Raw genomic sequence first — 12,388 nt, forward strand, 5'->3', positions numbered from 1 at the left:
CAGCGCTGGAAATTCCTTTAAGAAGGATGAGAGGAGAGAAGGACGGGCCAGCAGAGGACTTCACACTCTTCTCAGGGCGAGCAGTATGAGAGCTGGGCTCTCACGTCTCTTCTTCCATGTTCAAAGGCTCGTTCTTCAGTGTGGCGTTTCGTTCCTCTTTTCATCTCAACTCCACAGCATCTCAGCAGAAGACAGACAGAGACACCATGAGAGAAGTTCTGTGGCGCCTCAGACGTTTTATAATGAATTCCAACAATCTGCTTTGTCTTCTCTGGGACTTCCTGCTACCCTCCTCCTCCCTCGATCCATATCCTGGAAAGTTCATGGCCTCCTCTGCTGACAACAACGGCATTAATTAGTCCGACACGCCCCCTTGCCTACCAAATGAAGGCCGATATCCCAGCAGGCCGAGCTGCGACCCGGTCCGCCCTTCGTTTCTTATCGGCAGAATGGTGCCACACAGCCAATTAAGGACGTGTTCCACAGCACAGAGAGAAGAGAGAGAAGCTCCGGTGACTCCTGACTAGCATCGCCAACAGGGAAGAACCACGATCTCCTGCGTTCCTCACACGTTCCTAACCACAGATGACCTGTCAGAAGCACGAGGAGGGAGAACACGAGACTTAACTTCATAAGAGATATGACTAAACATCCAGGGAAGGAAACGTTTGGGGAAATGAGCAGGTTTTAAATAATCGAACCTCCGTTTCACCACCTCAGCGTCTTTTTCTGCATCTCCCATCATAATTAAAATGAGAACTGCAAATCAAATTAACATTTCATTAAAAATTTACATTTCATAAAACAAATTTACACAAACTTCCAAGCAGAAAATCAAACGTTAAGGTCGTCCAGTTGGGTCCAGACAAAGATTTTTTTTTCTCTCTTCCGTGGCTCAGATATTAAAACAGTGTTTAGTTTGGGATCCAGGATCAGGTTTCAGCAGGAAAAGACGCTGAATTAATGATGCAAGGGCTGGAATAATCTCACATATCCTGCCTACCGTCATTTCACAACTTCAAGAAGATGAGGTTGTCCACAAAGTCCTGGAAACTGGACACAAAAATGGGACTCGACCTTGTCACCTGAGTAGACGGGGGTTAAGCACACAGTCAGAGACACATGCAAAAAAAAAAAAAAAAAAAAAAAGCCATGTGGTCATGATTATTAAAACTCATTATCAATCAGTATAAGAAGAAAATCTGACCATTGGCCCCGCCCCCTCATCATGCGTTATTTAAAAAAAAAATTCAAAACCGGCAGTAAAACAACTTTCTGAAAAAATGATATGAAATGACACAATGACAAAATAAATCTGAAAAGCATTTTATTTTTTTATACATCTCATCCAGAACTTGCTGTCCTGTTCATATGTATGCGGTGGGTGTAGGACGCCGATGTTACCAGCGAGAAGTGACTGTGACTGTGTGGAAATTCTGTTAATGACTCTTCACGCCCTACAACTCAGACATTAACCTCTCCTCTCAGCATGTTCTCAACGACTTCCTTTAATCTCCATAATCCCACAATCCCAAGCGGCGCGTGTTCTGAGGTCGGATTCCATGTTTCTGGGTTGATTAGCTGCTGGATGGGTTTACAGTGACACTGTCAGACCTGCTGGAATGAGCACACACACACACACACACACACAAAATCCACCAAACATCTGACCTACTTCATCAGCTTTGTTGCTCCAGTGTAGAAATCACAGGAGCGAGCAACGTTCCTCTAAGAACTGTACACACGGACCAATCAAAATGCAGCAAGACCATGGAACCGGCCAATCAGGCAGGTCCAGCTTCATCGTTTTAGCGGTGGAATGAACACCACCTGGTCCAGACCCTCACCCAGCTCCTGCAGGGCGTGTCTGTGGGCGTGACACGCCTCCTCCAGCCCCTGCAGGAGGTGGGACTCCCTCTTCCGCAGATCCTGGATCAGTTCTGAGGCGTGGAGCGTTCTCGGCGCGCCCACTTCTCCTCCAGCGGCGGCACGTGGCTGCCGGTCCTGGAGGCGTGGCCTGTAGCCGGCGTACCCGCAGGTTGGAGCGCTGGCATCGGTGACGGAGCGGAGGCGGGAGGTGACTCTCCTCTCCAGGTCCGACAGATCAGAGCAGCTGCTTCTCCGCAGGGCCTGGTGGGGATGGAAGGAGTCACCTGGTGAGAACATCAGACGTTCCGTTTCTACAGATTTACGAGGACAGGGGACCTAGATGTGGGTTACCAGTCCGGCGTCACCGCGTCGTGACGAATGGCCTCGTCCGGCTCTCAGGGACGCCTGCAGCTTCCAGACGACCCCGTCCAGTAACTCTGCGGCTCCAGTGTGCACGTTGCCGTGGGAACAGCGAGCAGCGGGCGGATGACCGTTGACCAATGTGCGGTCTGTCTGGTCACCGCTGCATTCTGAGGAGCGGTGCTCAATCACGCTGTCCTGCAGAGACGGGCGGAGAACGTGTGACAGCACAGTCAGACATGGAACCGATTCATTAATACAGGGAGGAATAAATTAAAGGAAATTAGTGTAAAGATGAGGAATAAAAGAGGAGCGGAACAGACCATCCAACACCAGAACGCCGGTTCCACGCTGCTCCACTGCAGATAGGTCTCCAGTAGAACGTTAACCTGCTGCAGCTCCTACACAAGAAACCAATGTAGAGACACTGAAAAATCCGTATTAAACATTATTCAGATTAAGTAACATTTTCTGCTGATGAATTTATTTAATGTCATACAGACATTAAAAGGGGCAGCTTCCTGTTGATCATGAATATGACGGCCTTTTATTCACACACACACACACACACACACACACACACACACACACACAGCCTCGTCTTGCAGCCCTGCAGTGGAGTGTTTGGGGTGCGGTGAGGGCGTCTCCACAGGGGGCTGTCAGTGCTGAGAACAAGGTTCTCCTGCAGATCAACCACTAGAGTCGCACACAGGGGGCATATTTATCTCTCTCCACACACACACACACACACACACACACACACACACACACACACACACACAGAAAACCATTTAACAAAACAGACAGAAATAACCTCCCCGCTTCTGCACTTGGTTCACGCTGTCCTCGTATTCTGGGACAGATTCGGTTCTTTAATCCACATGCTCATACGGAGAAAAATAAGAGAGAGCGAGGCCTCCAGAGGGAGTCACTCGCTCATCCCCCCATCACCCCGCCCAGCGCTGAGATGAATGCCGGGTCAGGGCGTGAAGATGGAGAGATCAGCGTCGTGTACACTTCTGCTCCTCAAGCCACTCCCACATAAAAAGACACCCCCCAACACCTCCTACCTTGGTGAGCTCTGAGGGGTCGGAGGTGAAACCTGCAGCTGAGCTGGGAGCCACGGGATGGTCCTGGACTTCAGAAAGGACCTTCACACACACGCAGATTAAGATGCGGTCAGACAGAATGAACACCATCACCGAAACCTTTTACTCTGATCATGACCTCAGGGCGCACAGGATCACTTGTGGTCCAGAATCAGCATTTCCACGCGCGCAAAACTGATCTTTCATGATCAGCTGCAGGTAGACAAGCGTTTAGGAGGATTTTTATCATCACTGTTCCAGCACAGCGGGACCGTGTCTGGAACCGGCCAAAAGGATCACAATATTAGCGCGACAATAGTCAGGGTGCTCGCGCATTTTTACAAAAGGCACATTTTCATGACCATACGTTCTGATAAAATCACAAAAAAAGTCAAATTTATCAAAACGACTAAACTCATGACAATTAAGTCATTAAAGAAGAAGTTTTTTCCTCCAAGTTTGAGTAAAACGGACGTGTCATGTTCCAGCGTGGATCATCAGCTGTAATCTACTTTTAAAAGGAGAAACGTGGCTGAGAACAGGGTGGTAGTATCCTAGCGGGTAACACACCGCCTGTGAACCAGAAGACCCAGGTTCAAACCCCACTTACTACCATCGTGTCCCTGAGCAGGACACTTAACCCTGAGTGTCTCCAGGGGGGACTGACTGTGAGTCGCTCTGGATAAGGGCGTCTGGTAAATGCTGTAAATGAGAAAGTTCTGGAATATGGAAGCAACGCACGCAAAAGATACTACAGACCTGCGCTGGTTTTAGATGATGTTGTAGTTGTAAATGTACAGGAACTACGTAGGTCATGTTATACGACTTTTCCAGGGTTTAGAAGACGGAAGGAACCCTGCATAGTCTAAAAGAGCAGTGTTCATGGCCATGTTCAGCTGTGTGGAAGGAGGACCTGCCCTGTGGATGAGTTTGGACCTCTCCTCCTGAGCAGCGAGCAGCTTCCTCCACTGGAACCGCAGCTTCCCGAACTCCCACTGCAGCCTCTTCAGGTCACCGTCCCCTTCTACAGCGGCGACAGGTCCAACGGGGAAACAGGGGGATGACTGAAACACACACACTTCCCCAACTCAATAACACAAGAGTCTGATCACAGCCGGCCTGAAGAATGGCCAAAACAAGCTGCATGTGATGATGGCGCCATCTGCTGGCACGAGGCTCTGCACAACAGGAAGACCATGGAAGATGTGTGTGATGTGCTAATGGGGCATGAAGAATCTTGTTGGAAAGGGCGTCACGTACGGGTGAGCCTGGTGATTAATCTGTAATGGCTGACGTGGATGGAGCATCCGGTCATACCTGTGCAGGTATGGCCAGCGGCTGCAGCTGCAGCGTCCGCTCACTCAGCAGGAACTCCAGGAGACTCCCGGAGGACAGCAACCAACCAAAGGCCAGAAGCAGCTCCCGGCTGCCGACATCATTGCCATGGCAACTGCCATCCACTACCCACGGGGCAGCATATCCACAATGCCACAGCGCGCTCCTCACAAACCTGACCTGGTCCCCTGTAAATTAGCACCGGACCACAGGTCAGCAGTGAAACATGTTGAAACACGATCATCTGTTACAGACCTAATCAATCAATATAAAATCAACAGACTCATGCGTTACAACCAACTTCACAAAACAATCATTATAAATCAGCAGAATCAAGCATACAATGGTTATAAAAACAGAATCACATGTTAAAGAAACAATGACTATAAAAATCAACAGAATCACATGTTACAGACCTACTTCACAAAACACAATCATTATAAAATCAGCAGAATCATGCATACAATGTATATAAAAAAAATAATCAGGCATTACAAAAAACAGAATCATACGCTACCCACCTAATTCGCAGTAACAATCATTATAACATTTACAGCATTTATCAGACGCCCTTATCCAGAGCAACTTACAATCATTAGTTACAGGGACAGCCCCCCCCCCCCGGAGCAACTTAGGGTTATGTGTCTTGCTCAGGGACACAAAGGTAGTAAGTGGGATTCGAACCTGGGACTTCTGGCTAATGTGTTACCCACTAGGCTACTACCACCCTAAAAAAAAATTTTTAAATAATAAAATCCCATAACCATTAAATCAACAGAATCATGTGTTACGACCTACTTCACAATCATTTTAAAATCAGAATCAAAATTATTATGATTATAAAATTAACAATCATGCGTTACAACCTACTTCACAATCATTATAAAATCAGCAGAATCATACTTTACCGACCTAATTCAGAGACACAACCATTTTGAAATCAGCAGAATCATACGTTACCAACCCAATTCACAGAATCATTATGAAATCAACAGAATCACCTATGCAATGATTAAAAAAAAACCCAATAGAATCATGTGTTACAGACACGTCAACGATTATAAAGAAACAGAATCATGTGTTACGACAAAACTTCACAAGCACAAATCATTATAAAATCAGCAGAATCACCTGTACAATAATAACAACAGAATCACACGTTACAGACACAATCATTATAAAATCAGCAGAATCATACGTTACTGACCTACTTCACAGACACAATCATTATAAAATCAGCAGAATCATACGTTACTGACCTACTTCACAGACACAATCATTATAAAATCAGCAGAATCATACGTTACTGACCTACTTCACAGACACAATCATTATAAAATCAGCAGAATCCTACGTTACCGACCTAATTCACAGACAAAATCATTATGAAATCAGCAGAATAATATGTTACTAACCTAATTCACAGACACAATCATTATAAAATCAGCAGAATCCTACGTTACCAACCTAATTCACAGACAAAATCATTATGAAATCAGCAGAATAATATGTTACTAACCTAATTCACAGACACAATCATTATAAAATCTGCAGAATCCTACGTTACCAACCTAATTCACAGACAAAATCATTATGAAATCAGCAGAATAATATGTTACTAACCTAATTCACAGACACAATCATTATAAAATCAGCAGAATCCTACGTTACCAACCTAATTCATAGACAAAATCATTATAAAATCAGCAGAATCCTACGTTACCAACCTAATTCACAGACAAAATCATTATAAAATCAGCAGAATCATACATTACTGACCTACTTCACAGACACAATCGTTATAAAACCAGCAGAATCAGGCGTTACCGACCTAATTCACAGACACAATCATTATAAAATCAGCAGAATCCTACGTTACCGACCTAATTCACAGAAAAAATCATTATGAAATCAGCAGAATAATATGTTACTAACCTAATTCACAGACACAATCATTATAAAATCAGCAGAATCATACGTTACTGACCTACTTCACAGACACAATCATTATAAAATCAGCAGAATCCTACGTTACCGACCTAATTCACAGACAAAATCATTATGAAATCAGCAGAATAATATGTTACTAACCTAATTCACAGACACAATCATTATAAAATCAGCAGAATCCTACGTTACCAACCTAATTCACAGACAAAATCATTATGAAATCAGCAGAATAATATGTTACTAACCTAATTCACAGACACAATCATTATAAAATCTGCAGAATCCTACGTTACCAACCTAATTCACAGACAAAATCATTATGAAATCAGCAGAATAATATGTTACTAACCTAATTCACAGACACAATCATTATAAAATCAGCAGAATCCTACGTTACCAACCTAATTCATAGACAAAATCATTATAAAATCAGCAGAATCCTACGTTACCAACCTAATTCACAGACAAAATCATTATAAAATCAGCAGAATCATACATTACTGACCTACTTCACAGACACAATCGTTATAAAACCAGCAGAATCAGGCGTTACCGACCTAATTCACAGACACAATCAGCAGAATCATACATTACTGACCTACTTCACAGACACAAATCATTATAAAATCAACAGAATCATGCAATACGGACCCAATTCTCCATGCTGGCACTCACACTCCAACACCAGAGCTGGTTTCAAAAGGCTGTAGAGAAACCTCCACATCTCCGGCACCTTCAGGGAAATAAAATAAAAGTCATGTTCACCATCAGATGACGTTTCAGAATAAAACCCCAACCCTAAACCATTACCTTATCATCTAGGGCTTTCAGAAGTATGAAAGTGATTTACACGTGCAGTATCACCCCAGGCTGAAAGGCGCTATATTAATGTAAATTAAATCACTCCCCGTCTTTCCCTTTGGAACTTTTATTTTGAAACATCGCATACCGCCAAAAGCGAAAATTATCGGCCGCAGCGATTGAAAACCCAACGTGTGTGTGTAAGTTGACAGACATACACGACTTTGTGAAAGTTCTAGATTTTGATTTAAAGAGTCTGAGAAAATCCTGCGAGGGTCTGTGAGTGTCGAATACAGAACTCGCTGACAACTTTACTAACTTGACTCAGCTTTAGGTGGAGTTTAGCTGTTTATACGGTTTATTGCAGGAAAGCTCGCATTCGGCGCGTTATATTGGACATGAACACACACCCTCCACCATCGTGGCACATTTTCAAATGTTGTTCACCGCGTATGCGGTTTTTTTAATGACCCTCCGACTCACCGCGTCCTCCTTGTTGAACTTGGCCCGTCTGAAGAGCTCGGCGCTGGGTACAGAGTGGAGCTGGAGGGCGGAGAGGAGGTTACAGAGGGCCGTGATCACCTCCTTCACCCCCTTCACCTGCTTCTCCTGACCTCCCGAACCCCGATGCATGTCTGCGCCACCTCCGCCTGCTTCCCTATTCCCTTTGCCGGGAGTTGCCATAGCAGCAGCGGGCGTAAACGTCTCAACAGATACTCGGGCGTTGATTGGCTAAAAGCCGGCCGTGAGGCCTGACTGAGGCGTCAAGAGACCAATGAGAATTACGAACGGAGTTTAACCCCGCCCACAACATAAAACACGTGACTGGTCAGAAACTTGAGAACTTGTCTGAAAAATAAAGACAAGAACCAAATCAAATAAGCAGACAGCTGCTTTATTACAATTCAACGAGACTTTAAATATTTATATAAACGTGCCTAATAATTTAAAACAAAGTAAAAAAAAAAACGTTATAGAAAATATGCATTATTTCCCTTAGAGTCGTGCAGAGGAACGTGTCATAAGGCTGTTAATGTGCTTAAGCAAACAGCTAAATACACTTAATTAAAAAAATGTAATCAAATAAAAAAAAATCTTCAAATTTGTGCCACAGACAGAGAAAATCTGCACCACGATTGTGTACGCAGCTCGGCCAGTAAACCACTCTTTGTAATGATGAGGTGTTGTGAGGTGTTGACCGGTGCATTGTGGGAAACTGTTCCGCAGCCCTCCTCCTCATAGCTGGTTAGTGTCATGCACCAGTCTCAGACGCCGCCAACTAATGCTGCGCTGACTGTGTGCTTCTGGGAAAAGAGTCTCTTCTACGGTACTGACACAGTGTAAAAAGAGACTCCAGATTTCAAATGTGCTGGTGCTCAGATCTTCAGAAATAAACAAAAAAAAAAAAAAAGGGAACGTCAGTTATGGAGAACGTGTGTTAACTCTTTCCGTCTCTTCTTCTTCCTGTTTGATCACAGGGTGACCTGCAGAAGAAGAAGGACATACCGTAAGTGAATATATATCCCACGTCTAATCACCTCCACCTTTTTAACATGATGGTATCACACACACACACACACACACACACACACACACAGGAATGGAGGGCCACACCAGGCCTCTTACACATATTTAGAGAAGAATTTCCATGACTTTTCAATTACTCTAAGGCAAATTTCCATGACCATTCGTTCACTGAAGTTTCTGTGCAAAGTCTAATTTGTCAAAATATAATTAAACTAATCTGATGACGTTGAAAAGCCTAAAGGTCCCCTGACATGAAAATGGCGATAGGTGTAAAGAGTGCTTTGGCCAATCTGCTTCACTCTTCAGAGAGCAGCAGCTCAGAGATAAGTTGTCCCCTTATGACGTCATAAAGGTAACACAACTTCCTGTCTGCTTCAAACATTGTGGTTGGTGAATGGTGTTGATGACGTCATTTCCGCGAATGGCCGCTCAACTTCTATAGGTCGCTCTCCTCCTCGTCCCGCCTCTTTCCTCCTCATTAGCATTTAAAGCTACAGATACCGAAACGGTGCATCCTGGGAAATCTCATAGTGGGACTGGATCAAAGTGCCTGTAATTTTGCACAGAGGCTGAATTTCAGAAAGACACTTTAGACATAGTATAATGGGGACCAACAAGACTGATATAAAAGCAAAATTTTTCATGTCAGGGAAACTTCAACTTAGATGACATTGTTTCTAATGGACCCATCAGGTTCCAGCAGAGATCATCATTTGAATATTCATATTTTACGTACGACTTTGTATAGATACATGGACATCAAATATCAATATTCTGATGCTGTTGAGCGTTTATTTTGTGAGGTCGGAAGAGATAAGGATCAGTGTGCGACTACAACCTCCTGTCCTGTAGATGGCGCTGTACAGCTGGGTATTTCGAATTGCTGCCTGGCATTTCAGGCAGAGTGAGGCAGCACCTTGTATATCAGCTCTGTTTTTACATTTTCAGTGAACTGTAGAATATTGCAATATGTACAGTATCACGACATTGTGATATAATCGATTCGTGTATTGTGAGATCCTTGCCAATACACACCCCTATTATACTGTGCGTACTGTTGTACCGACAATAAATCTCTTCAATCTTGACTTTTAAAAGGAGATGCACGGCTGAGAATGTTATATGGAATATGGAAGCAACGCACACAACACCACGTGACGTGGTTCCCTACGTAAAGCCAGCAAAGATACTACAGACCTGCGCTGGCTTTAAACGTAGAGAAATGTTTCTCATGCGGTCTTACGGGAACTAAGTACTTCCTTATACATCCGCGTTTCAATGACTAGGTGTTTATCTCGTATTTCAAGACCTTTTCACAAGAAAATTGACTGTTCCAGGTTCTTAATGACCGTAGGAAGCCTGCATATGTGCTTCTCACCATCCAGTTTCTTCAGCTTTGGGAGCCTCCTGGTGGCCTCCTCTAGCCAGTTCCCATCCTGTGAGTGTTTCTCCTCCAGGGGGTTTCCAACAAACACCAGGTCCACCAGTGCAGGCAGGTCTGCCAGCTTCTGGAACTCAGCTGCAAGCAGACCCCCACATTACACCCCCCCCTTCCTCACACAGATGTTGCTACGACTGGCTTAAAGAAAGGTGTGAGGAGCGAGAAACATTAAATCGTCTGAGGAACGTCTGAGGAACGCGACTAATGAGAAAAAAAACTGAACATGCACTGCTGTCACACTCACCCCACTCCTTCACCAGGTTGTTGGATATGTAAAGCACTTTGAGCTTCTTCATGACGTGAATGCCCTTCAGCTTGTCTATCTGGTTGTAGGAGATCCACAGCTCCTCCAGAGAGTCGCCTACGGCCTCCTGCAGGACGGAGACGCGCGGGACAGGAGGAAGAAGAAGAAGTTCTCCGGGTTGAAACAGGTTCTACTGAGTTTACCGCGGCCCAGAGGAGGGGAACGCTGGGAATTGGCTTACCAGTCCATTCAGGTTCTTGATGTTGTTCCGTCCCAAGGACAGAATCCGGAGATTCTCTGCAACAGAGGGGAAGGTGAATACAGCAGTCACCTGTTCTCCACCGCGTTCTATACGGCGCTCGCCGCTCGTACTCACTCAGGCCATTTAAGTTGGCAATTTTCTCAATGCAGTTCGTGGACAGCGAGAGTCTCCTGGTCAGCGGGGGGAAAAGAGTGACATCATGGACACGGCGCTTAAAGGAAAGGGTCTTTAAATGGGCCCGTGGGGGGAAAGACCTGACTCACTCGCAGCTGACCAGGGCGGCGAGCGAAGCGTCCATTTTCTCGATGGGCGGGATCTGGCTGTAGAGTTTCACCGCCGTGGCCTCAGCTGCCTTCTCCCCTGTCTTCTCCTCCTGGTGGAACACACAGCCCCAGCTGAAACCTTCTCCACCTTGTACTTACCCGGTAACGGCGTCGGCAGAATACAAACCCATTTCACCAGCGCTTCTTTTATGGTCGTCGCTTTCGCCTGAAACCGAACACAAAACATTACCCTTGCGGAAAAGACTGCACAATAACACTCAAGTCCTCCAGATCACGGAACAAAACCATAATGCATGATATACTGCAGTCTATGGCTATACAAATGACTGATTACCACTCTGACCAGCTGATCAGGGTTCTGACCACTCAGGGCTCTGACCACTCAGGGCTCTGACCAGCTGATCAGGGCTTTCAATTCTAAACACAAGCCAGTCAAGGCAGAAGGAGCCCGAGTTAGCTGCCTATGCTAACGGCTACTCGCTTTAATAAGCCCCACGCCAGCGCAGGAAGCGGAACTGCGGGAGCAATTTACACAAATTTACGCGCAAATGAAAGCAACGTGACACGCGGCGGCGCGTTTATCCCGCGTAAAGCTGCCAGGGACGCCGTGCAGAACCGTCCTGTCCCCACTCACCATGTTGTCCGCGGGTTGCTATGGCACTGGGCGCCGTCTGCGCATGCGCAGCCCCCGACGTCACACAGTAAACAGCAGCATGATTCGGACTTCGCATTAAACATGCACAGAATATGCATGCAGAGGACTTTTCTCCATAAATATATTATTACGTATATCAAATAGACCAAATATGAATCGTTATTCATACATCAAACATACATTATATATTGCTCACTAAGGTTCTAAAAATGTATTTCTAGCAAATACTTTTGCAGTGTCATCGTCAATTTGTTTCTTTTCTGCTTCCGAGACAAACTGTTACACCTGCCACTGCAAGGTCCCACTAGGACAAGATTACCATCCACTTCACCTATACTGTTTTGGCTGCTAGGTGCTCTGGACTTGTTTAGGTTCTGGATTGGTTGGATCTAGATCACCACCCAGACAGGACATGCAACGTTGCAGGCGTCATGTCTGAGCAGCTTTGGAATGGAATTGGGATCAAATTAAACCAGGACAATATATTCAGGACAATGATCTGTTCAAAATAAAGGGTTAATGTTTGTGCAATTGACCCCGCAGCTACTCAATGCGCTGCTCCTATTTCACCA

At 45.1% G+C, this 12,388-nt stretch overlaps 3 protein-coding genes across 5 annotated transcripts; all 3 read right to left on the reverse strand.

Annotated features, from left to right (window-relative positions):
• Positions 1-338: 338 nt before the first annotated feature.
• On the reverse strand, positions 339-3,932 carry LOC114797368 (uncharacterized). 2 transcript variants are annotated; one of them, XR_003750851.1, is made up of 6 exons: positions 3,300-3,932; positions 2,553-2,630; positions 2,221-2,427; positions 1,477-2,130; positions 1,004-1,085; positions 339-590 (listed from the first exon to the last, which is right to left on the reverse strand). XR_003750851.1 is itself a non-coding variant. In XM_028992276.1 (4 exons), exons 1-4 carry the CDS (start codon positions 3,426-3,428, stop codon positions 1,801-1,803), a joined length of 744 nt encoding a protein of 247 aa, XP_028848109.1. In that variant the 5' UTR covers positions 3,429-3,932; the 3' UTR covers positions 1,311-1,800. The 2 variants fall into 2 exon arrangements, 1 of the variants encoding a protein (XP_028848109.1); XM_028992276.1 differs by lacking the exons at positions 339-590; positions 1,004-1,085 and having other exon boundaries at positions 1,311-2,130.
• Positions 3,933-4,009: 77 nt separating this feature from the next.
• On the reverse strand, positions 4,010-8,100 carry LOC114799838 (tubulin epsilon and delta complex protein 1-like). Its single transcript, XM_028996731.1, has 4 exons — positions 7,887-8,100; positions 7,254-7,335; positions 4,635-4,840; positions 4,010-4,381 (listed from the first exon to the last, which is right to left on the reverse strand). Exons 1-4 carry the CDS (start codon positions 8,085-8,087, stop codon positions 4,130-4,132), a joined length of 741 nt encoding a protein of 246 aa, XP_028852564.1. The 5' UTR covers positions 8,088-8,100; the 3' UTR covers positions 4,010-4,129.
• A 253-nt stretch (positions 8,101-8,353) lies between these two features.
• On the reverse strand, positions 8,354-11,826 carry LOC114792012 (dynein light chain 1, axonemal). 2 transcript variants are annotated; one of them, XM_028982742.1, is made up of 8 exons: positions 11,796-11,826; positions 11,328-11,366; positions 11,141-11,250; positions 10,992-11,047; positions 10,857-10,912; positions 10,616-10,742; positions 10,309-10,449; positions 8,354-8,887 (listed from the first exon to the last, which is right to left on the reverse strand). In XM_028982742.1, exons 1-8 carry the CDS (start codon positions 11,796-11,798, stop codon positions 8,826-8,828), a joined length of 594 nt encoding a protein of 197 aa, XP_028838575.1. In that variant the 5' UTR covers positions 11,799-11,826; the 3' UTR covers positions 8,354-8,825. The 2 variants fall into 2 exon arrangements, with proteins under 2 accessions (XP_028838575.1, XP_028838566.1); XM_028982733.1 differs by lacking the exon at positions 11,796-11,826 and having other exon boundaries at positions 8,355-8,887; positions 11,328-11,788.
• Positions 11,827-12,388: the final 562 nt, after the last annotated feature.

This window comes from Denticeps clupeoides, chromosome 1, assembly GCF_900700375.1.
Source record: "Denticeps clupeoides chromosome 1, fDenClu1.1, whole genome shotgun sequence".
Lineage (NCBI taxonomy): Eukaryota > Metazoa > Chordata > Actinopteri > Clupeiformes > Denticipitidae > Denticeps > Denticeps clupeoides.

Bases quoted from the DNA above. Each gene is read 5' to 3' on its own strand.
- LOC114792012 (XM_028982733.1), bottom strand. From the start codon at position 11,387: ATGTTTTGTGTTCGGTTTCAGGCGAAAGCGACGACCATAAAAGAAGCG. The intron at 11,251-11,327 runs GTTTGTATTCTG...GTGTTCCACCAG, and splicing joins AAGAAGCGCTGGTGAAATGG to GAGGAGAAGACAGGGGAGAA. The intron at 8,888-10,308 runs GTGAGAAGCACA...CTTCTTCTGCAG, and splicing joins AAAGCTGAAGAAACTGGATG to GTCACCCTGTGATCAAACAG.
- LOC114797368 (XM_028992276.1), bottom strand. From the start codon at position 3,428: ATGGTGTTCATTCTGTCTGACCGCATCTTAATCTGCGTGTGTGTGAAG. The intron at 2,428-2,552 runs GTCTGTTCCGCT...CCGTCTCTGCAG, and splicing joins CGGCGTTCTGGTGTTGGATG to GACAGCGTGATTGAGCACCG. The intron at 2,131-2,220 runs GTAACCCACATC...CATCCCCACCAG, and splicing joins GACGCGGTGACGCCGGACTG to GCCCTGCGGAGAAGCAGCTG.
- LOC114799838 (XM_028996731.1), bottom strand. From the start codon at position 8,087: ATGGCAACTCCCGGCAAAGGGAATAGGGAAGCAGGCGGAGGTGGCGCA. The intron at 7,336-7,886 runs GTGAGTCGGAGG...ATTTCCCTGAAG, and splicing joins AGTTCAACAAGGAGGACGCG to GTGCCGGAGATGTGGAGGTT. The intron at 4,382-4,634 runs GTATGACCGGAT...TGTGTGTTTCAG, and splicing joins CGCTGGCCATACCTGCACAG to TCATCCCCCTGTTTCCCCGT.